Raw genomic sequence first — 23,392 nt, forward strand, 5'->3', positions numbered from 1 at the left:
ATTCCATAAAAAAGGGTCAGAATTTCCTCATTGAGAAATCAAAATGCTGGTTTTTTGAAAAAATCTATGGAAAAGTACAGGATAGTTAATATAAAATATTGAATACAATTTTTTTGATTTTTCAGTAATTTTGGACCCATACAAATCATATTTTAATGAAAGTTGAGGATTTTTGGAGGCAATGACTTTCTCCGGGTACTCACGATTTTTCAGCGAGCATATTATTCCGGGTGGTTAATTTGGTGCACTAGGTCGGAGTATTTTGAAATCTCCTTTGACCATTCTTCTTAAATTTTCTACGTGTATCTTAAGCATACTAATATTAGTAATATAAGTATCCGAAATCTCATAAAATTTTTTTTAAAAGAACATGTATAAGCAAGTATGTCCGTCTGATCCTCATGTTATGGAGCTAACTTTAAAATATGTTCCTAAAGTATTTAATTAGTAATCTCAAATCGTAAACAATAATAAATTTCTCGGCTATTATATTATTGAAATCAAATAAATTCCGTCAAGTATTCGGCAAACTAACAATTTTATGTTTCAAACTCTTAGCCTACTGAAATGTTTGCAATAGAATAATTCAGAACCGTGGTAATGTTTTTTTCAAAAGTTCAAACAGGAACAAGTATGACAGTCTGATCCTTTTAATTTGAGCCAGAATTTAAAATCCTTTTTTCGCCAATTGTTGAAACTCTTAATCTCAATCCACCATTGATTAATTACTTAGCTATGATAGTAATGAAATGAAATATATTAAGACAAGTACTCGAGCAAAGTAATATTTTTATTCCTCAAACGATAACCACTAAGCAAAGTTTGTGATTGAATAATTCAATAATTAATCATATGATCGTTAAAATTCATAGCAACTATTATTTAATTTTCAATAGCAAACAGTGATAAGTGAAATGATAATCCCATGCGATCATTCAAAGTTAACAGTGTGTAAAAAAATCCTTCTTATGGCTCTACTTGCCCGGATGTCTCGATCAAATTCAAGACTTTCGCAATGGTCATATATTTTATAATAATATAAAATATAAATTGTCAATGCATAAAAAATATAGTTTTCAAAATTTTCGTCGTTAAGTAGTAGTCTTTCATTCAATGCGTCTATGATGGATTTGTTTATCTAATCATTACAAAAACATGCAAAAAAATTTACTCAATCGAAGACGATATATTAAGTCATCACCCTGTATTTTTTCCCGTTTTAATATAATAGTATATTATGTGATAAGTCGAACTTCCATCCCTGTGAGGTTATACACCCGAGGTGAAGCCAAGCTCGCTACGCTCGGGCTGCAAACTTGACACTCGTACAAACCAACAACCTCCCCAGTTGCGTACACTAATTTTTATTACAACGTGCGGAAAGTCGATTTTTGATACAGCGTGCGGAAAGTTCGTTTTTCGCAGTCAGTAGGATGATTCGAAAGTAAAAGATCCCGGTGCTGTGGCTATAAAATTTCTAAAACTGTTGCCGAGCCGTGGAACGAAAAGTTCAAGTACTCTAAGCTGTCAATGCATATGTATATGTATGTATATATATACATTATATATATGAGTAGGGAGTGAACTTCACTTACCTTATGCCACCACGAATCGTGTCGTAGTTGAGAGTCCGGGACCCATGCATCCATGTCACGTAGCCTGTAGGGTGTGGCACTTTACTGACCACACACTTCAGCTCTATCGTGCTGCCAGCTTTGTAAAACTTATCGCCAGCTGTTGCGCCGTGTTCGTCGACGATCTCCACTTTTGGCACTGTTTAGATAGAAAAATCATCATCAACCTGAGTCTCATTTCATTATGCCTTGCATAAATTACATTATTAATTCGTACGTATTTTTACATAAACAAATTTTTGCCTGTACTTATTTACGGTGAATTTATTAACGGTTATATAAGCCTATGTCAAACTTGACCATTTTTCTTTTTTATCACGGCAAAAAATATAAATTTGGCTTTATTCAAATTTTTTTCGAGTTGCCTAACGCACCTATGAAATCGAAAATCTTCTTTTTTTATTAAAATTATTTTTTTAAAACGATGCAGAGCCATTAAAATAAATTTCTGATTATTTTTAGTCAAATACATCACTTCAAACATTTTCTACTTTTTTTTAAACGAAACGTCGAGTTCTTAAGTCCAAAAATCATACTATTAACAAAAATAGGTTGTTTGAAGTTTTTTTTGTATTCTTTGATCAATTGAAAAACTTTTTTGTTCTTTTTTTCTTTTAATAAGGAACCTCCCTCGAAGAATTATAAGACGGAATCGAACCAAATTACCTGAATATGCTCATTTTTATAATAGGAATGCGCTGTGAAAATCTGGTGCAGGTTCACTGATTAATTTAAGAGATATGAGTAAAACATTTTTACATTAACTGTTACTTAAATGACGATAATTTTGTACACTTCATAGCATATCTCATAATTTATAAGACGGATATGCATGACATTTTTTGAATCCTTCAATAAGCTATTAGTCATAGCCTATCACAGTATCTCGTGTTAAAGTTTTGTAAGCTTTCCCAAGGCAAGTACTGTGCAATTAATTGAAAATTATTATATTAATTTTCGATACAAGTGCCATAAGTAACATTTTTTGGGGACATATAGGGACTCGCTGCGCTCGGGCCCTAAACTACGCCGTGCCAGAAAGTATTACGTATGGCACTTGTATCGTAAATTACTATTTTTGACCCATATATAGTATGACATACTACTGTTGCAGCGATATTTTTAGATAATTCCGTTCAGATATTCGTAAACGACGTTGAATTCTCTACAACAAATGTCTGCAAGTGGTTTTTTTCTTCTTACGAGGAAGGAAATCTATTTACAAATTTAACATGTGGAATCGGGGTGTCACATTCGAGTAGTGTACTGTTATCTGTGTACCGTTAGGCAATTATTTCATGAGAAAAGGCCATCGCTCTATACGAGCTCATCCTGATGCTAACATGTCTTTTAATTCCGTTTTCTTCGTACCGCATCGTCCGGTTATCTTCTTTTGGTTCTCTTTTCACTTCTCAGTCTTGTCATGACTGAGCTGGAGAGGGAGGATACTGTTTCCCAGTTGCGTTCAGTGGCAAGTATAAACCCAACAATCGTTTAGGGCTCCATGGCGGCGAAGTTGCTCTCTTTCCACATGTTTCAGACATCTTTAACGTTCTCCACTGCAAGCACAAGTTGCTTGTGTCACTTTTTGTTCACCAGAGGTATGATCTGAAGCAGTCGTGATTGAACAGGAGTTGAGTAAGGTAATAGTTCACTTTTCCATATCTCTTTTCGATCTACAAGGCGATATTCGGTATGAGTAGGTGAGTTGACGACCCGTCGTTATGCCCGCCCATTGGGCCTGCCATTACTCTAGAGTTCTGGCATCCTCACCACGATGCTCATAGAGCCTCGAGCGCTGGTCGACGAGAAGGGCCAAGGTAGGAATGCTGGTGAGAAATACTGCGAAAGCTACATATCGCACGAAGACATGCGCGTTAGTGGATTGACGCTCTACAGTATTTTTCCATAATGGAGCATCATAAAGGAGAACCGAGTCGACGATATTGACATAGAGCCTGAGTCGGCTGTTCCTCGGGCGCTTGATATTGGGCATCAGGCCGAGAAGAGCATCCGCCATCCGAGTAGCTTTGTCGCTGGCTAGTTTCAGATGTTGCTCAAATCGTAGTTTAGCATCGATATGTATGCCAAAGTACCGAATGCATGGAATCTCCGGTTTTGAGGGAGATGTTCTCCAACAGTTTTGTGCACTTGACACGCAGAACTTCGTTTTCATGATCGGCGGTTTGCATTTGCAATTCACCCAGGCAATACGAACTTGCTGGATAGCCTCATTTGTGTTTGACTTAATATCTGCCAAATTTTTATCAACTAGGGAAAGCGCAATGTCGTCCGCAAAGCCGACTACCGATACAGTCTCAAGCAGGTTCCGACTCAATTTTTTATTGTATATGGCGTTCCAGAGGATGGGGCCAACTACAGATCCGTGGGGAACGCCAGCTGTGACGTTGTAAGTCCCGCGTCATCGCCCGCAGAGAACTAAGTCCCTAAAATAGCTGCCGTTAATCCGACGAAGGTATACTAGAACTCCCATATTTTCCAAAGGTACGCGTGTATGTGGGTTAGACTATCCGTTATTTCCCGAATTTCTCAAATCTTCGCTCTCACCCTTTGAAAGATCATCATTTGGCGTACAATGGAAGAAAATCACTGTCCGAGCTCGTTAAGCTAATTCTAGATAGTGCCACACGCGTCAGCTTTTTCCCCATTTAAATAACATGAGAAAATTTAATTTGGTTGGGCTTTTTTTTAAGGATTTATATGTCATAAGAAGCATTCAAAACTTATTCAAGGATTTATCGAGTAATTGAAAAGTTATGAATTTTTTTATTGTTTCGAAAATTTTTTTTTTTGTTTTTTGGGTATGAAACCTACATATTTTTACAAAGGTAAGTATCGAAAGTTTAGTTTAGTTAAAGATTCATGGATTTTTAAATTAAATTTTTTTTCGATTTAAAAATAATTTTTTTTCCCTGAATCTGACTTTTACATGATTGAGTGTTTTAATTTTTACCAGATGAGTTTTGTTTTCGTGGTGTATACGTCCAAATACGCGTTAAAAAATTTATTATAGATATTGGCATGAATACATAAAAATAAGTAGAAACTCTTTGCTAATGCATTAAAAGCAGTTTTTATCATTGTTCATTTAATTAATAATATTTCAAAATAAACCTGACATTGAAAGTTTCTTTGGATAAAATACCACGAAAAAGCATTAAAAAACATTACGTATAATCTAAACTCATTTTTTTTTCATGAATTAATGTTTGATTGTGAGAATATGTTTTTTTTTTCAATGTTTATTTTAGTTTCAAAATATCAATATATAATCTGATAAATCCATGTTTAGTGATTTTAAAGGTCTTGCTCTGCACAGTAAGATTTATAAGTTAGTTTTGTATTATTCATTCTGAGGAATTCCCAATAGATCATAAAGTCGTTGTACATTCATGTGTTCATTCATCCTGAGAGGGTTAAGTTTTTGTGTACTGCAATCTATGGATCCAATCACTTTGCCCGAGGTTGACCCCATAATTATGGACCGCAGAAGCGTACACCCCAGTCCCCACTCGACGCTTTAGTTCAAGAGGCTCTGTGACACAAGAATGCATTTAAGAAAAGTATGAAGCACCAAAAAACGTCAAAGAATAAAAAGTTATATCCGTAAAGCCCCCCATAAGCCTTTATTGATTGTAGCTTTTTAAAGGTCAGTAAATTCGATCCGTTAAAAACTGCAAAAAAATGACTTGCATAATGACACTTGAAAGACACAGACTTAGTGAAAAAATGTTTTCTTAAAGTTGTCACAATAAAAATCTATAAGCGTATTGCGTAATCGTGACATAAGCTTCATCGGTTATAATAACACACAAATGAAACCAGTAAGCAAGTTTATAAATCAAAACATGCTACAATCGAGCATTCAAAATGGGAGGGGAGAGTAAATTCTGGCAAGTGCAAACAATAAGGTGAGAGATTGTGCGCTGAGAGGACTAACTTTTCTAGAGCTTATATACTACTCTAGTTTGGTTCAGTCGCAAAGCAAAGCAGAAATTCATATAAAGGCACGTTCGGATTCTGTATACTTGTATTCTGTATACGTGCATATATTCAAAAATGGTCATATACGTATACATGTAAAAGTATGTAAAGGCGCCACGAACGGCATGTGTCCACGTGAAAGAGAAAGCTCATTTGCACTCAAATTAAGGCTAAACTTTGGCCGTGGATCTGTGAACCAACTCAAAATTTACGAGAGAGAGAGAGAGAGAGAGAGAGAGAGAGAGAGAGAGAGAGAGAGAGAGAAAGAACGAAACACTCGAGCTTTGCGCGTGAAAAGAGGCTTTTGCCTAGTTTCGTGGTGAAGCTATGTTGCTATGAGGGCATAATTAAACACTGGTCTTTTCCACAGCTTGCGTACACGGGGCAGGTCAATATTGTATGTGACGTTTGACTCTTTTTTGCTGGCCAAGTTGCTCACGGAAGAGGGAAAAAGTATAATTATTAAAACGTTTATTTTATCAAGGACCACGTGCACGGAAAAATATGTTATGTTGAATTCAAGCTATGTATAATACACATTGTATTTATTGTCGATCCCACCAACAAAGAAGCCGAAAGAGCTAATGTAGCAATATTCCGTGCGAAAAATTTTTTTTACGGTTATCAGTTTTTTTTACGAAACTTGAAAAAAAATTATTTAATCGATTTTTACTGTAAAAATAAAATAATTTTCAGAATTTTTCCGTAGTTATCCTGATAGTATAACAGTCAAGCTTTAAATCGAGATCAAAAACGTAGAGATTCGCAGAATTTTATAAAAGTTACAGACTCAAAATGAAAAGTTGTACTTTTTTTCTCATAAAGTTAGTTAAAAGTAGGACTCAGAATACGAAGTACTCTCTGCAACCCTTTTTTTATCATCTTCAATTGAAGATTTATAATTAATTTATCAAAAATAAATCTTTAGTTAGTTTATATTAGTTGTCATACACAATAAAAAGCATTTTTCTATAAGGAAGCTCTTTGCCAATGAATTGGCAGCAATTTTTCATTAAAATTTTGTCGTCAATTTAGCGTTGCCAGTTGCACTTTAGCATAAGACCTTATATGATAGAAAAAAATGGATTTCATACATAAAAAATGCGTGTGTTGCCAAGTAAAAAAATAGTTATTTTTTGAAATTCCAAAATTTTAATTTTGTACTAAAATACAACTGTTTCCCTGAACCTTTTTCCGATCATTTACGTGTTAAATTTTTTCTTCTTTTGCGTTTTCTGGAAAGTAATGTTTTTGGCCACCTGTCGTAATTTTCAGAGGGTACTGATTGAATTTTAGTACCAGAGTCTCGTAAACTTCTTAAGAACATCAATATATTCGGTCACTACTACGGTTGAGACGCCGAACACGCAGATTGCTCTGCATGAATAGTTAAGCATAGTTTTTTGTCATTTCTCGTTATTTCCGAAATTTGTCATTTTGCATTTCTCCTACAAAATATAATATGATGAAAAGCTTGAAGCATGATGTAGAGAAGTAGCTACACAATTTCCCTGACCGAGAAATATAAATTTCGCATCGATGACGACGACGCAGTCTACGATGCCAGCAGCAATTGCCCCTTCATCATCGATGCGCGCAAAAATTTATTCTCTCCGCGCCAAGCGCTATGCCATAACTCATCGGCAACGCGTCAATTGCATTTTTATAGTATTTATATATGTATATGGGTAAGCTCAGAATTTTTGAAATAATCGTGCGCAAGTATGTCACCGATCTTAACGCGCTTTTGGCATGTTATAGTACATTGTAAACAGGTCCCAAAACTAAAATTTTAGACTACTTCTCCCCCTTCCTACCCCTCCATACCCGCTATAAACGTCTATTTTCGATCTATATTTATTCTGAAGCCCTGAAGTAATTTAAAAATCTGAACAAATTTATAAAAATACTTTTCAACAATCCAAACAACCTTGAATTTTTTCAGATTTTTTGAGTGCTCTAGGCCTTCAGATAAAATCATTAATGATTTTGAAAATTCATACATGGCGCTACTAAATAAAATAATTTTTTTCGGGCAATACGGAGCCTCAAAAAAACTGAAAAAAATTTTTTCTTTTTTTCCCTATCAAATAATACATTATCTTGAATTTTTTCAGATTTTTTAATTGAAGGCGATAGCGTCTAGAGCTGAAAAACGCTATTTTTAACAAAAAAGTTTGTGGAACCCGGAGGTTAGGGTAAAAAATTTTCAAAATACTTTTTTTGAATTCCTTGTTAAATTTGAATAAGTTTTGATGGTTCACGTTTAAGGCACGCTTTGCCATGACTTAAGCTGCTCATTATTGCACCACGACGTTATTATGAGCACCTTAGAGGGCCTAAACGTGAATTTAGCACAGTGCTATAAAAAAACATACGATACTTATGACTCAAGCCCATTCTTACCACGGCACTAGCACCCGAGCGAAGCGAACCGTGCCATGCTATAATGGCCTGCTTAAGTCACACGTATCATAATATACTATTATCGGAAGCCCTGAAGTACTGAAAAAATCGAAAAAATGTAAGGTTGTTTTAATCGTTGAAATGTACGTCCATGAATTGTTTTAGATTTTCATAGTCAAAAACAGCTTTAGAATCAGTAAAAATAAAAAAGACGTCCATCCAGGGTATGAAGAAGGTGAGGGGTTTAGTGTTTTTAAAAGTTTGGTTTTGGGAATTTTTACACTTTGCACTGTAACACACCATTAGTTCTTCCAAATAGAAAATATACATGTGTGCAATTTTGTAAAATAATTTTGCCAACGGTGTACCAAGTTGTGGAACACCAGCATTGAAACCCTTATAAATAAAGTTTTAGTTAAAATTTTATCTTAAAAGCAATTGAAAAGTATCAATTTGCATTAGTATAATCAATAAAAAATGATTTTGAAGCTAACTGTGTAATAATAATTTTATCATGGAATAAATTAAACAAGTGTGTCTGAAAAGCGCGTTCCATCGATAGAGATACCCAAAAAAAGCAATGTCCCTTTAATGAAACAGTAGAGGTTAAGATCACCCATTGATTTGTTGATTCCAATATTGGAACGATCGTTGATTTCATTGATCCTATAATGGAACGCGCAAAGTTTGCATCTGTTTCGTCATTAGGTACCAAAGATACTTTGTTAATATTACTCATATAAATAAATAAGAATATTAAGGACACCTTTAAACACAGGGATTTCGATATTAAAGTTACAGCGCATCTAATGATAAGTTTGTTTTAAAGTTTTATCAATTTTTCAAGTAGATACACGTGTTTGAAAAAAATTTGCCTCGAAACCGTTCCATAATTGGTGTTTTTACCTTATTTGTGCAAAGACTCAATCAGACTCATCACAAAGCAGCGAAAAAGAACCAAGGCAAATTTAGAACGCAAAATAATATTACAAAGATATGAAATATACTTCTTGTTTTAACTTTCTCTCCAAGTTTCCGGCTCCTATTCGTGTTGGTACATATTATGCGAACCGTAGAAAAAGAAATTTTTCATTCTTTCTGTGCTACGTAACCCCATTTTCAGTGGTACGTATAGTATGTAGATAGTATGAGCAGTAACAAAAAAAAGGAAGAGAAAAAGAAGAAGAAGAGGAAGAAAAAGAAGGAGAAGACGAAGAAAAGTTAAAATTTTGCTTCTGACAATGCGTGTGAATAAATTTGACCTTACTACACATGAGGCAATGCTCATAAACTTGTTGATTATGTTTTGCGCGCTATTTGCAAAACATTTACACACATATCTATGGTAAAATCGAAGAAAACTTTTGTTTTCCTTCATTTTTATAGACTCGGTCAAAATGTTGATGTACGCAATTTAGAATGCGTATATAAAGTACAGAATGAGCTGGCAGGCGTAAAATGTATACGCGTAGAAATAATACTTCCTATAGTATAGCGAATATTCAATAGTATAGCGAAAAATGCGTTTTTTGATACTGGTGTGGAGTAAAATTTCTGATATTTTGTGAAATATCATGCTTGTTATTTATGTACTTTTTGCCTACTATTGCATACAATTAGGGCTGTGCGAGTACCCGAGTTTTCGAGTTTTACTCGATTCGAACTTGATTCGCCGATTTTTTCGAATAATCGAGTTTTTTGAGTACTCGCAATATATTTAAGTTTCAAGTAAATAAATGATGAATTAACAGTCTCTAGACTCCTCCTTTTGTGTGTACGTGCTTGTAAGTGTGATGAAGTGTGGTACTATTAAATTATTTTCTTCTTTCAAACCAATCCGCTGCAAATATCACACTTATAAGCATGTACACACAAAGAGAGGTGGTCTAGAGACTGTTAAATCATCATTTATTTACTAAAAACTTAAATATATTGCGAGTACTCGAAAAACTCGATTATTCGAAAAAATTCGAGTACTCGAAAAAAACGCGATTACCCGAAAAAACTCGAGTACTCCAAAAATCGAGTACTCGACTCGAATTCGAGGAAAAAACTCGAACTCGACGTTTCGAGTTTTTTCAAGTACTCACACAGCCCTCCATACAATTGTGTATGCAATAGTTTTGTATGCATACAATATTGTAGTCAATACTCGTGCATACACTGTGCGCAAAAACGCATTTTGGGCACTTGTTGCAAAAATAACTATTTCATCGTGCAAAAGAGAAAATCAATCTTTAAGATGATTGAAGTTAAAAAGATTCCTGAAAATAAGCCGAAAATGTCGTTTTTGATACAGCGTGCGGAAAGTTCGTTTTTCGCAGTCAGTAGGATGCTTCGAAAGTAAAAGATCCCGGTGCTGTAGCTACGTTGTAGCTACAGTGTGCGCCGCACACAGTGTGTGTGTTCGGGCCACGGTGTATACGCAGCGGCACGTTGTGCGGAAAAACGAACTTTCCGCAACTGTATCAAAAATTAGTATCTCAACTCGTGCTCGTACCCGAAAAAACTCGAGTACTCGCACAGCCCTAGTATTTGTATTTTAGATGGTACCCTATACCTCCACTTGTACAAGATACTTAGCTTTGACTAAATGGCTGATTAAAATATATGGCTCAAATAGAAAAAATTTCTAAGAAATTAAAAAAAAACCGCCTCGATATGATAAAAATGGACAGAGATACAAGCATTTCCAGAGAAAACCACTCAAATAGTCATACTTGTGGATTCAGCATGATCCACAAAATACAAAAAGAAACAAATGTTTCATTGAGAGATCATCTACCAAGACAAACGATCCAGTCGCCACTTCTATATCGTTTCCATATAGTTGAGATGAGTTTGCTTGTAGGCTGTACATAAACCAGGTGATATACAAGACTTAATTCAATGACTACCAAAGATGGCTGAAAAGAATGATTTACCGTTCAAATTTTGGCATTTATTCTAACGAGAAATAGAATAACTTAAACAAGAAGTATCATGTAGTTTGATTGCAAACGAGAATATAAAAAATATCGTCGGTTCAACAACGCTACAGAATGAAACAATCGCTTGAATTTGGCCAATACGGATGTACGCGAACAAGCCTATCTTGAAGTATCTACTGGCGTAAAAGATGCATTCGACAAACTTTAGGCTTCGAAGTGTATTTGCGCACATGTAAGTGCTATAACAGCTTACCTCACATTTTTCCTTTCTCTCTCTCACACATACTCGTGCACGGATGCCACTGCAGCTAGCTCGAATAATTACGTAATAATTCATAAAGGAGTGTGAATCGCGAAAGCTGCGACTCGATGCGTTCGTGGTGTAGTCGGTGTAGCTCTGAGTTTTGAACAAAGCCACCAAATTATGCAACGATTTGCAATGCCGTTCGCGAGAGAACTACACCATCAACTCATCGTAATTGTTTCTACTGCCAACTACGAGCTGTGTGTCGCTACTTTATATTGTTTGAATACTCAGTACAGCCAGCTATCCAAGCAACGTCAACAAATTCGAGAGAAAAATTAATCGAGCAACAAACAGCGGAAATTATTCCTTTCGAACGGCGGCGTCGCGACCATAAAGCTAGGCCTCGACTCTACAACTAGAAATTATCGTACTTGAATATAAAGCCTCTAGTACGAGTAGTTGGCTCACATACACTCAGAGAGACAGAGACAGTCTGCAGACAAGTTGCATATCCGACCTCGGCTTCAGCGACATCGCAATAACAGTCGCGTTGGTGACGGTAGCTGTGGCTTAATGCACCATCCCCCATGAGTACATGTGCATCGCACGCGCGCATGCTGTTATATAAATTCGCGAATCTCAGGTTCACGTCTCAAGCAGACAACTTGCACAGGAAAGGAGTGCGCGTACACGTATACATACAAGCAGCAAACATCTACCCACTCAAGCTCATGCAAAAACATCGTAACGTGCCCTGACGTTTACAACGGCAGCCGAAACTACTATGCTGCAGCTCTCTGTGACTCCAAGATATGTTACTGACTTACAACGTACTTCGATGTTCAACCAACTACATACATAATAAATGTTACCTATCAATGCTTTGCAATGAGTGATTATAATCCTGTACACCGTGAATGTACTCTTAGTCCGAACCGTTATCTACCTGATAGTATTCTGTAATATATTCGGAGCCAGCATTCTCAACTAAACTTTTCTCTCTGCTATATTCATCAAAGAGATCATCAGACTGCTAAAATATAAATTTATAACTTCATATTTGCAATTGATTGATGACTTAGTAATCAAATTGGAGCATATTAGAACTAGACGTTTATTCAATTTTGTCGCATTTGAATGAACAGTTTAGTGCAATGAATTTGTAAATGATTATGTGTACTTAAATGAAAGCAGAGTTAATTTCTACTTTGTTCAGATGCGTATAATAGATAGCATCGACAGTTTGACAACTATTTGTTTTACCTACAACTGTACCCTGATCGTATATACACACTCGGCAACAAAATTATCGCAACAAAAAATTCATCGAAATTTTGTCAATTTTCAAATGCTTCTATCTTCGTCTACTACCATCGTATTAAGACGAATTTTTTTTGATTTCTTGAAAATTTGTCTTCTTTAAATCCATGTCGGTTATGAATAGGTTCGAGTTAATATCGAGTTACCAGTAGTATTTGAGCGCAACCCTAAAAATTACTGAAAAAAAAATTGATTGTTTGAACGTGTCTATGGACTACAGTAATAAGTTGATCAAAATCTAACATAGACCATCGCAAAGAACTCTTTTCAACGAGTAATTTGAAAAAAAAAGAGCTCTCGACGATTATTTTTGTGTCCGGTAGGGCGTTCTGAAGATACCATTTAAGGACTTCTATACACCTTACAATCATATTATTTTGAAATGCTTCAAAACGTAAGTAAAAATAAAATCTGGTAAATTGGAAAAATTCTATTGTTTTTCAACCCTTTTTCCAATCAGGAATCATACTAAAATGACCCAAATTAATTTGGACATAGCGTAGACCACCTAAGCAAGTCAAAATGTCATCATTTACAATATTCCCTTTATGTCGTAATATCCAAATAGAAATAAATGCCCCAGAGTTTATATAGTTAAATTAACAAAATACCAAAAGTTAAACTGCAGAGTCCTTTCATGGTGGAGTTTTCTTTATGAGATTTTATTCAAATTTTTTCAATTTTTCAAGATTTTTCAAGATTGTTCTTGCTTTATATTCTGACGTTTTCAATGATTTTTACTTATTTTGTAAAGAATTTTAAAATAACATGATTTCAAATTTTGTGAATAAGCTTTCGTAACAAAAACTTTTAAGTAAATTCTTGGTGAATATTTTTCACTTTTCTCTATAGAAAAACAAAATAATAAAAAGAAATGAAATTTAACTAGATGAAAAATCTTCCACACAAATTGATTCTGGACTATAGATAATAAATAAATTCAATTTACACAATATTTTAGATAATTCATTAAAAAATCTTTGCAAAAGCGCATTCTCTTAAGGGGACCGACCTGTGTTAAAAGCTTAAATTCAGCTTCAGCTAAAAAAGCTATATAAATTGAAATAGTGGAAATTTTTTTTGTGATGATAAAATATGTTCATTATACACCAGATTGACAAAAAAAAACTTCTACCCTAGCTCTGAAATACCATTTACATTACTTTTTTCATAAGACGAAATATTGTGTTATAAATACTTGCCGCGTGATCTTGAAAAGAGTTTTTCATCAATATTTATCAATGGGGTCTCAAAATCTTCACAAAAGTACCCTCATGCACCTCAGTGGAGCAGAATTTTGAAAAATTGAGTACAACTTTATATACACGTCAAAATGTGCCAATTTTTAAGAAAATTAGTATTTTTCAACACTAGAAGCCATATTTAAGCTCGTGGAAGAGAAAAAAACTTTTTTTTTCAAATTCTGGTCAGCTTAAGTGGATGAGAGTACTTTTCTGAAGATTTTGAGACCCCATAGATCAATATTGATGAAGAGCTCACGTCAGAATCCTATTATAATATTTAGTATTAGGAAAAAATAGGATTATTTGGCATTTCAGAGCTTGGGTAGAAGTTTTCTTTTGTCAATTAGGTGTCTAATGAACATATTTTATTATCACAAAAAAAATTTCCACTATTTCGATTTATATAGCTATTTTTTGAATTCAAGCTTTTAACACAGGTCGGTCCCCTTAAGTTCTGTGAATAATTTCGAAAATCCAAATGGCCAATAATCTTTTTTTTTTTATGAAAAAACGAGGATTAACAGTAGTCAATGCCGCAGCAGCTTTCCACTTCAAAGAAGTCGTCGAAAATAAATGCCGGAACAGGGGCGCAAAATAATCAGCAGCATCATTATGGCAAAACTCAAAAAAATCTTCCATTATAAACAAACCACATCTCTCACAGGAAAACACATTCTCGTTTACTATACATTGTTCTATAGAAACAAGCAGGCTCAATTCTCTTCTCACACACGCACACACATGCGCGCGCACACATGCTTAAAGCTTAAACTTAATAACTGATATGATTTGGCTCAATCGGCGGCTCGAAACTCAGGCTCAATTCTTACGTGTCTATGTCTGTTCAAACCATGTCTCTCGGCACATCTGCACGCGTTGCAGCTCAACAACGAGAGAGCGAGTGAATAATACAGAGTCACCCTTTCAAATCGACGAAGCGAGGTGGTCACGTCTACGGCATAAACATTAGGGTGTGTTGTGCACTCTTCTACAAAATCATAAATTAAAGAAAAAGTATTCATTATAAAAATAAATAATAAACTTATTAAGAATAGCAATATGAAATTAAAGTTTGGCAAAGAATTACAATGGTTTTATTCAACGGCCGATTATGTTGTTTAACTTTTCCATCAAAAACTCTTTCATATCAAAATCGCCGAAGAAATACTTATCACATCGATTCCTGTATTATTTTTGCTCGAACAATTTATGATGAACGAATCATGCTCATGTGAAAAAAATGGCAATTCTACTTATCCCAGAAGTAACTATATTACCACATGGCACATCAAAATTTTGCTAACCACGAGTTTCTTTCTTTTTCCGCCAACAGTTTAAGTCATATAAGTAACAGTAACGGCTAAAATGCTTACAGCATCACGAAGAGTTAATCAATTTCTCTTTCTCTTTCTCCCCCGGGGAGATTTTCCAATCTCGGGCTTCGTGTCAAGGCTTATTTATCACGTCCATTTAAACAAGTTGAGGTCGCTCCTTATAAGGATATTTTATAGAATACTACTCTTTAAATAGGCTCCACCCAGTAAGTTATCAGATCGTTCAAGTTGCGAATAAGGTTATATCGGTGCTCCCCAGGTGTGGCTTATTTTCACCCTTTTCAATGTATTATATACACTTTGCTGGCTAGCAGCTAGTACTTTCTGACTACCTAACGCGTAGTTGATGCTCGCTTAAAGTCAAGTATAACGACGTACGTTTGCCATTTTGTGCAGCACGACCCTCTTGTCTAAATTCTATTCAGCCTGGCCTTTACACTGATGCTCCAGCTATACTTTTACGAATGAGCTTATCAGCAACTTATCTCTATTTATTCATAATTCATATTATTTTCAAAACTACATTTTATTTTTGTCGTAGAACTTGGAGGTGAATTCGAAACTTTTATTTTAATGAATTATCTACTGCCGTCGTTCGAGCGCGAAATAATGACACTGGCAGCGGTTCCATTGTGCATGAGCTCAGGCGGGCAGTTTCACGTATAGAAAAGTCAATTGCTCGCAGGGGTAAATGAAGCAATTCGAATCTAGATTCTTCGATGCGAAATTCCATTGAAATGCGCAGAGCCTCGGAGAGGGAGGCAATAGAGAGGGGGAGAACATTTCTTTCTCTTATACGCGTGGGCACAACAATTATGCGCTGCACGTGCACTCCCGCACCCGAGCTTTCCCTTGCTTGTTTAACACTTTTTGCATAGGCTGGCCAAGTCGCAATGACAAATGACAGTTTTCAAATGTTTTCCTGACTCGTATTTCTAAAGCACGAATGAAGGGAACAGCACCTCATTCGAAAATGATAACAAGCTCACGTGGAAATCCATTCTGTTAATAAACTCCAAGCCACGCAATTGCATTAAAAAATTTAAGGATCCATTGCAAACGTTAAAAATGACGTTGCAGTGAAGAATAGAAGGATGTATGTAGTTCAAAATAATAATATACCCCGACCAGTGAACTTGCAATCAGCATTTTAAATAGACATCTCCAACTCTTTCTATTAAAAACTGCGTACTGCAATTATAGAGCTAATGTGCGCAATGAATTTTTGAAAATGCGGTTTCGTCTTTTTTAAGACTTTTTTATTCCATATCATTACCTACCTGAAGTGAGTTGCCAATTTGAAAACTCAAATTATGGTTAATTATCCGATCAGTCATTCAAAAAAGCTTCTAACTGCGCTCATTTACATGCTCGTCAGGCAAAAACAGCAAGATACAACAGAATGTTTATTATTCTTATAGATACGCTCATAAACACTGTAAAATTAATGCGGTACAGCAGATAGGGAAAGAGGGGAAGAGAGAATTATATTTCGAATATATATGGGTCAAAATAATACTTTTTTACAAAACCGTGCGCACGTATATCACCGATCTTGACGCGCTTTTGGTATGTTATAGTACATGGTAAAAAGGTCCCAAAAAAAAATTTTTAGACCCCCTCCCCCCTCCTACCCCCCACTTCCGGTATAAACGTCCATTTTCGATCTATATTTTTTCTGAGGACATGAAGCAAGTAAAAAATCTGAAAAAATTCATAAAAATACTTTTCCACAATCCAAACAACCTTGAATTTTTTCAGATTTTTTGAGTGCTTCAGGCCTTCAGAAAAAATTATTGAAAATTTCAAAAATCGAGATACGGCGGTATGAGCCGATGTAGTACTCGGAAATTTTTTCAGTTATTTTTCGCATTAAAAAACATAACCTCAATTTTTTTCAGATTTTTTCAGATTACCTAACGCACCTTTTGAAGCCAAAAACCGATTTTTTTGACGAAAATAATTTTTTTAGGACAGTACGGAGCCTCGAAAAATCTGAAAAAAATTTTTTCTTGTTTTTTTCATCAAAATACGTAATCTCAAATTTTTTCAGATTTTTTAATTGAAGGCGATAGCTTCTAGGGCCGAAAAATGCTATTTTTAACAAAAAATGGTTCCTAGAACCCGATGGTTCCGGTGAAAAAATTTGAAAATATTTTTTTTGAATTCCTTGTCAAATTTTAATAAATTTTGACCGTTTCAAAAGTTCGATTGAAGCTTCCTAGCTCATTTTAGAGCATCAAACGAGTTTTATCATTCCTTAATGTCTTCAGAAACGTCTTCAGATATTTTGCACTAATCTTTGTCCTGCTCTAAAATGAGCTAGGAAGCTTCAATCGAACTTTTGAAACGGTCAAAATTTATTAAAATTTGACAAGGAATTCAAAAAAAATATTTTCAAATTTTTTCACCGGAACCATCGGGTTCTAGGAACCATTTTTTGTTAAAAATAGCATTTTTCGGCCCTAGAAGCTATCGCCTTCAATTAAAAAATCTGAAAAAATTTGAGATTACGTATTTTGATGAAAAAAACAAGAAAAAATTTTTTTCAGATTTTTCGAGGCTCCGTACTGTCCTAAAAAAATTATTTTCGTCAAAAAAATCGGTTTTTGGCTTCAAAAGGTGCGTTAGGTAATCTGAAAAAATCTGAAAAAAATTGAGGTTATGTTTTTTAATGCGAAAAATAACTGAAAAAATTTCCGAGTACTACATCGGCTCATACCGCCGTATCTCGATTTTTGAAATTTTCAATGATTTTATCTGAAGGCCTGAAGCACTCAAAAAATCTGAAAAAATTCAAGGTTGTTTGGATTGTGGAAAAGTATTTTTATGAATTTTTTCAGATTTTTTACTTGCTTCATGTCCTCAGAAAAAATATAGATCGAAAATGGACGTTTATACCGGAAGTGGGGGGTAGGAGGGGGGAGGGGGTCTAAAAATTTTTTTTTGGGACCTTTTTACCATGTACTATAACATACCAAAAGCGCGTCAAGATCGGTGATATGCGTGCGCACGGTTTTGTAAAAAAGTATTATTTTGACCCATATATATATACATATCGAAATGTTCTTTTCAAGCTCACTCTTGTACCATAATAATAACTATAACAAGTCCCTCATGCACTGACGCGTTCGTTGCAGTTATGAAGCTCATTGTGATGTATTATCTATTATTATTGCAGCGACAACGGCTCGATCTCAGCACAGCTGCGTCATGCATGTAACGCTCAACCATGCGTTATTATAATACCTACTAGTATAACTCCAATTGTTGATTTACATATTTTAATTAAAAGACTACTCTAGCTCGCAAGCTTACTGACAGACGCCGGTGTGAAAGCTCTAGTTCTCGCTTGTACGTTTAGAGAAAGCAGGCTTAATGATGATCAGCATGATGATGATGATCATTGCCTGGATGTGTAATTCATACACATTTGGCTGCGTTTGGCTGACCACCAGTACCACCCACACGCACACCTTCCTTGACTTGCTATGCAGCTGAGTGAATTTATCGCCGCACGCTAACCACAGATGTTATACACTTTAATATTTGAGAAAACGCACACTATTGCTTCATACATATATACGGTTGATTCTCCCGAAATTTGCCTTGAGATTTCGTTTTTCGAAAACTAGCTCCAGTTTTATGCTTAACATTGATTATTTTCGGTTATGGAGGTGACACACACGGAGGTAACAAATCGCTACTTTAATCAACTACGTTTGAAAAATAAAAAAACTTCTTTTCCAATAGAATAGTTATCGCTGCATAGCTAAAATTTAAAATTTGAATCAGCAACTGACTCTTATCGAAATGGTCATAATAATTGACAGTTATGTAGGCAGAGACATAAAAAATGAGTTAGCGACCTAAACTTACTTTTCAATTGTGTGAAAAAATTTTTTAAAACATTTTTCAAGGCCCTACGATAAACTTCAACTTTACTTTGGATGTAGATAGAATATGGTCAGGTAGTTATTCTAGTATTAGGTACTTATTTAAATGCATGGTATATGCAGACAGAATTGATTTTGTGATCTAGACTTGCCACGGAGGTGACATTTGGCATGCACATCTCCATGGCAAATGCAACTGGCACTAAAAAATTGAAATTTTTATGTTCAATCAGGAAGAATACAACAATATTGAATGAATGACCGATCTAGTTTTAGCTTATTTTTACTAGTCTAAGAACATGGCATGTATACATGTAAAAAGCCGATTTCGGGAGAATCAACCATATATTAAATGAGATGGCGCATTTATAACAATTATGAGGTATTCGATCAATCGATGTGATTTAAACGCGAGTAAAATTGTTTTTCCTTTTGCAGCCTTCATCGTGACGAAAAAAAACGCTGCGAGTCTAATCCTCTTGTCTTTTTCGTTTGGGCATCTGCGAAACTTCTGTGACTGGTTTTTTTCACTAGAAACTGCCATGCGCGGTTCTGATGCTGGCCACCGGATACTTGACTGTTTTTCTGCAGTCGCAAGGTTAGCTACAAAGCACAGACCAAACGGGCACACACATATACACGCTAAGCGAGCGTTGACTAGGATAAAACTTTTTTCCAGTTCCCTCGAGCTTGCTCTTTGTTTACTTTACTGTGGCAAAGGTCACTCTCTCTTTTTCTGTGTATCTCAGTGTGTCTCTGTGTATGGATGTGAACTCTACAATGGCAGCAACAGCAACAGAACAATTTATACGTCCACCAAGCGCGTACAGAAAGAGAGAGAGAGAGAGCGAGGAAAAGTGCTATTATTAACGACGCAGTATTTATTTGGCAATGTACTTTTTCATTGTTTGTCGCCTTATACGCGTACACGCCTCGTACGCCTCTAGCCGACTTATATCTACGAGTTTTTTCTTCTTTGCACGGCGACAGAAAGAGACATTTTCAAGTTACGTTCTGTCACATACTGGGCGCGGGTTCCGGATAAAATATGTACTGCGCTGTTGTTCGTTGAAAATGAAACTCCGCTGAAAGTATACAAATACACCGAATTTATGATTGAAAAGCAAGACATCACCACAATTTCTTGTATAATACGAATGTATAATATATTATACACTTATATAAAATTATATACTTATATATAAGGTGTGGTATTGATGCACATATTCAACTAAAAGGAAAAATTATAATAAAAGAAACGAAAACTCAGCATTAAATATTATATATTACGCTTAAAATATTATGTCTACGAAGCAAATTTCCTTAAGTTTCCAAGATCTATGTCGCGGGACGTTATATAGCTAAATCATTTAATTTTTAGCTGAAACTATCAAACATTTAAAGCCTAATGTCTCGAAAATAAATAAATGAATAAAATTTATAAATGTGTATTTTTGGTAAAATTTGTGGTATTTTGTGAAATATCATTGTTATTTATTTATTGTTTTTTATGCACTTTTCGCATACAATTGCATAAAATTTTGTATGTAACGCGTGCTCAGCTTTGACCGCACAGTGATCGCAAAACAAGCCATTCGTGCCGGCATAGCCAGTACTCGTGCTCACCAAACTAATGTCTTTTTTGTTCGCACTTATACTCACTGAAGCCAGTCCTCGCGCATACACCAAAAATGCCTTTTGGGCATTTTTTGCATAAATAACTATTTTTGAATGTCTATTTTTAGCGCATTACGCTAAATCTTGTTTAGTCGATATACATAAGACAACATTCTTATCTTTTACTTTATCTTACTACATCAATTGAAGCAATAATTATTCATACGATTCTGCTCAAATCACCAATAATATTATTGCATATGAGATGATAATCATTACCAAGTCACACATTGTCTTTTTTGTCATCATTGAGATACCTTCCCAAAAAAACGATTTGGCTCATTTTCAATCTTTGGTTCAGTACCCTTCCTCGTAGCAAGTCTGAAATTCTTTATATCTTGCACTCTACTTCATTCAAAATTCCTTCACGTCAGACTGCTTCATCTTATAAATACTTTTCTATTCTTATTCAATCTGAAATACACTCCAGCTTTGTACTCTTCCTTCAATCTTCTTTAGTATTACCTTTAACAAAAAACCTGCCAAGTCATTGGCGCATAGCTATCCGCATGGAAATAATAACTTATTTGCAAAAGTTTTCATTACACTTTTAAAAGAAACAAAATTAAAGTAATCTATATTTAATTTTTCGGATGTAACTAAAAGAATTTGTCACAAACTCTAGCTTTTGATTTGAACAGTAAAGCTTGACTGCGTATCTTTAAAACGTCATAAGAAGATATACATAAACCTTACAAAAAATGAAATTAAAACAAAGCTTTATTCTTAGACAAAATGGCGAGAGAAGCATATTTTCCTACAAAGCCTGGTTCAAAAACTCATTAACGAGCTTCCTTCTAGATGAAGCAAAAGTTACTGATAGACATTTTTTGTTCCAGTAGAACTTTAATAAAGAAGATTCAACACTATTCTGAATACTCTTCACAAACAATCATATCCGAGAACCAAAAATTTTGTTCTCTGCCATCAATTAAATATCACAAGTACTTACAGTCTCGAGAATAGTTGACTAGCGCGAGAAATTTACTTTACTCAAGTTAAGTGCCGAAGCATCAAACTGCACATAACGATGTAACGTATAAGTTGGTACATATGTCTTTGGAAAATTACTTGAGTGCATCTATCGAGTGTGCACAGCGCTTGGGGGCTGCTGTTGCGGGCCGCCTCATCGTGTTGCTACGTATGCACACTCGTAAAGCCTGCCAAGAAGATTTGCTCAAATTTCATGGGCCGTATCCTTCGTTTCACTCTTTCTCCTTTCTCTGTATGTATAACGCAATACTAATGGAAAAGATAATGCAAGTAGCACTCGAGGGAGACGTTTACCGTCTGTTCTGTCTCCCCTGGCTACTCAGACATCTATTCTCCTGAAATAATATAAGTTCACCTATGAATGTATGTAAGTATATATTATACGCATCGTTTTTTTACGAGCAGTCAGTGCACATGTTCTAAACTTTCATTTACAAAACTGGTTGATGCAATTTGTTCATTTATCATTAATTCATTTTAAATTTGGAGACGAAATTACATAAAACGTTGAATCTAATAAGTAAAGCAATAAATATCACAAACATAAAGCTACATTTAAGCAAAATCCGATTTGAAGTTTAGGTACTTTTACAACGAGTTAGAAATTGTAAAATTTCGCCTAATAATGCCGCGCGGGCGAGCCATTGGCGACTGACTCACATTATATACATCCACGCATCTATCCATGATGCTTCTAGAGTCAAATATCAACCTCGTTCGTCGACTTTAAATTTTAAAAGTAAGTGCATTGTTGCATAGAGTCTCACACTTTTGCCATTGGAACGTATTATATAACATATGAAAGTCAAATACATGTGGATAAATGTATTCACTAAAGCGTAGTTTGATTTTAAATTCTCTCGGCAAGTATTCTGCTTTCATAATTTGAAAAGCGCGCCAATCGATTGTAGGTAAAATTATTTTTAAAACTATTTTCATTTTTCATGTCTATTGACACAGATATAAAATCAATTAATAAAATATATTAATATTTAACAAAATTATCAACTGATATTTCATAACAACTGATGAGGCAAAGATGATTGGAATAAATACAATATTTTTTCAACGCTCTCGAGACTTTGGAAAATGTATATCTCCGTTTTCGACTCGTAATATTATCCCTTCAAGCATTGAAATGAGAGATGAATTTCGAGTAGTTGAGAGCCTGATGATATTCATCTTTATTTTATTACATCTTGAGGTTATTTTATTTAAAATTTTTGACATGTTAAAACAGGTTCACTCGGAAATGAAAATCACGTAATTTCACATTTTATTTAATTTCAATTAGTTAATATATATCAAATAGTGCACAAGCTTGTTTATTTTATTCGAAAACTAATAACTCACAGACAAAAAACAACTGACCTTTAACTTGACAATACGTAGGGAGCGCGAAAGTCATTATTTTCGTTCAGATCTATCTATCTCAGCTTGTTGTTCCGTCGACGTTCTTATATGCTACACATCCTCACACAAGGGCATACATACATGCGTGCACCCCCTACTCCCCCCCCTCCTACAAACACACACACACACACACACACATTAAGAAACGCAAGATTAAATGCTAACGGTTATTCTTTTGCACTGGCAGCTATATAATATGTGAGTTTCCGTGTACTCGTATAGTCAGCGAGTAAGGGTATATTGAATTAGTTTTTCCTTTTTTCCTTCCACAGGTTTTTTTAGGGGTATATATG

General features: G+C 35.0%; 1 protein-coding gene across 2 annotated transcripts in view; it reads right to left on the reverse strand.

Annotated features, from left to right (window-relative positions):
- Positions 1 to 23,392, reverse strand: part of LOC106650755 (peroxidasin-like) — a 167,947-nt gene that overhangs the window by 57,674 nt on the left and 86,881 nt on the right. For both annotated transcript variants that reach the window (XM_023462012.1, XM_014368957.2), the window contains one exon: positions 1,596 to 1,773. In XM_023462012.1, the coding sequence (XP_023317780.1) occupies positions 1,596 to 1,773 (178 nt within the window). The remainder of the gene's footprint in view (positions 1 to 1,595; positions 1,774 to 23,392) is intronic.

Source organism: Trichogramma pretiosum, unplaced genomic scaffold (genome assembly GCF_000599845.2).
Source record: "Trichogramma pretiosum strain Unisexual culture from Peru unplaced genomic scaffold, Tpre_2.0 scaffold52, whole genome shotgun sequence".
Classification (NCBI taxonomy): Eukaryota; Metazoa; Arthropoda; class Insecta; order Hymenoptera; family Trichogrammatidae; genus Trichogramma; species Trichogramma pretiosum.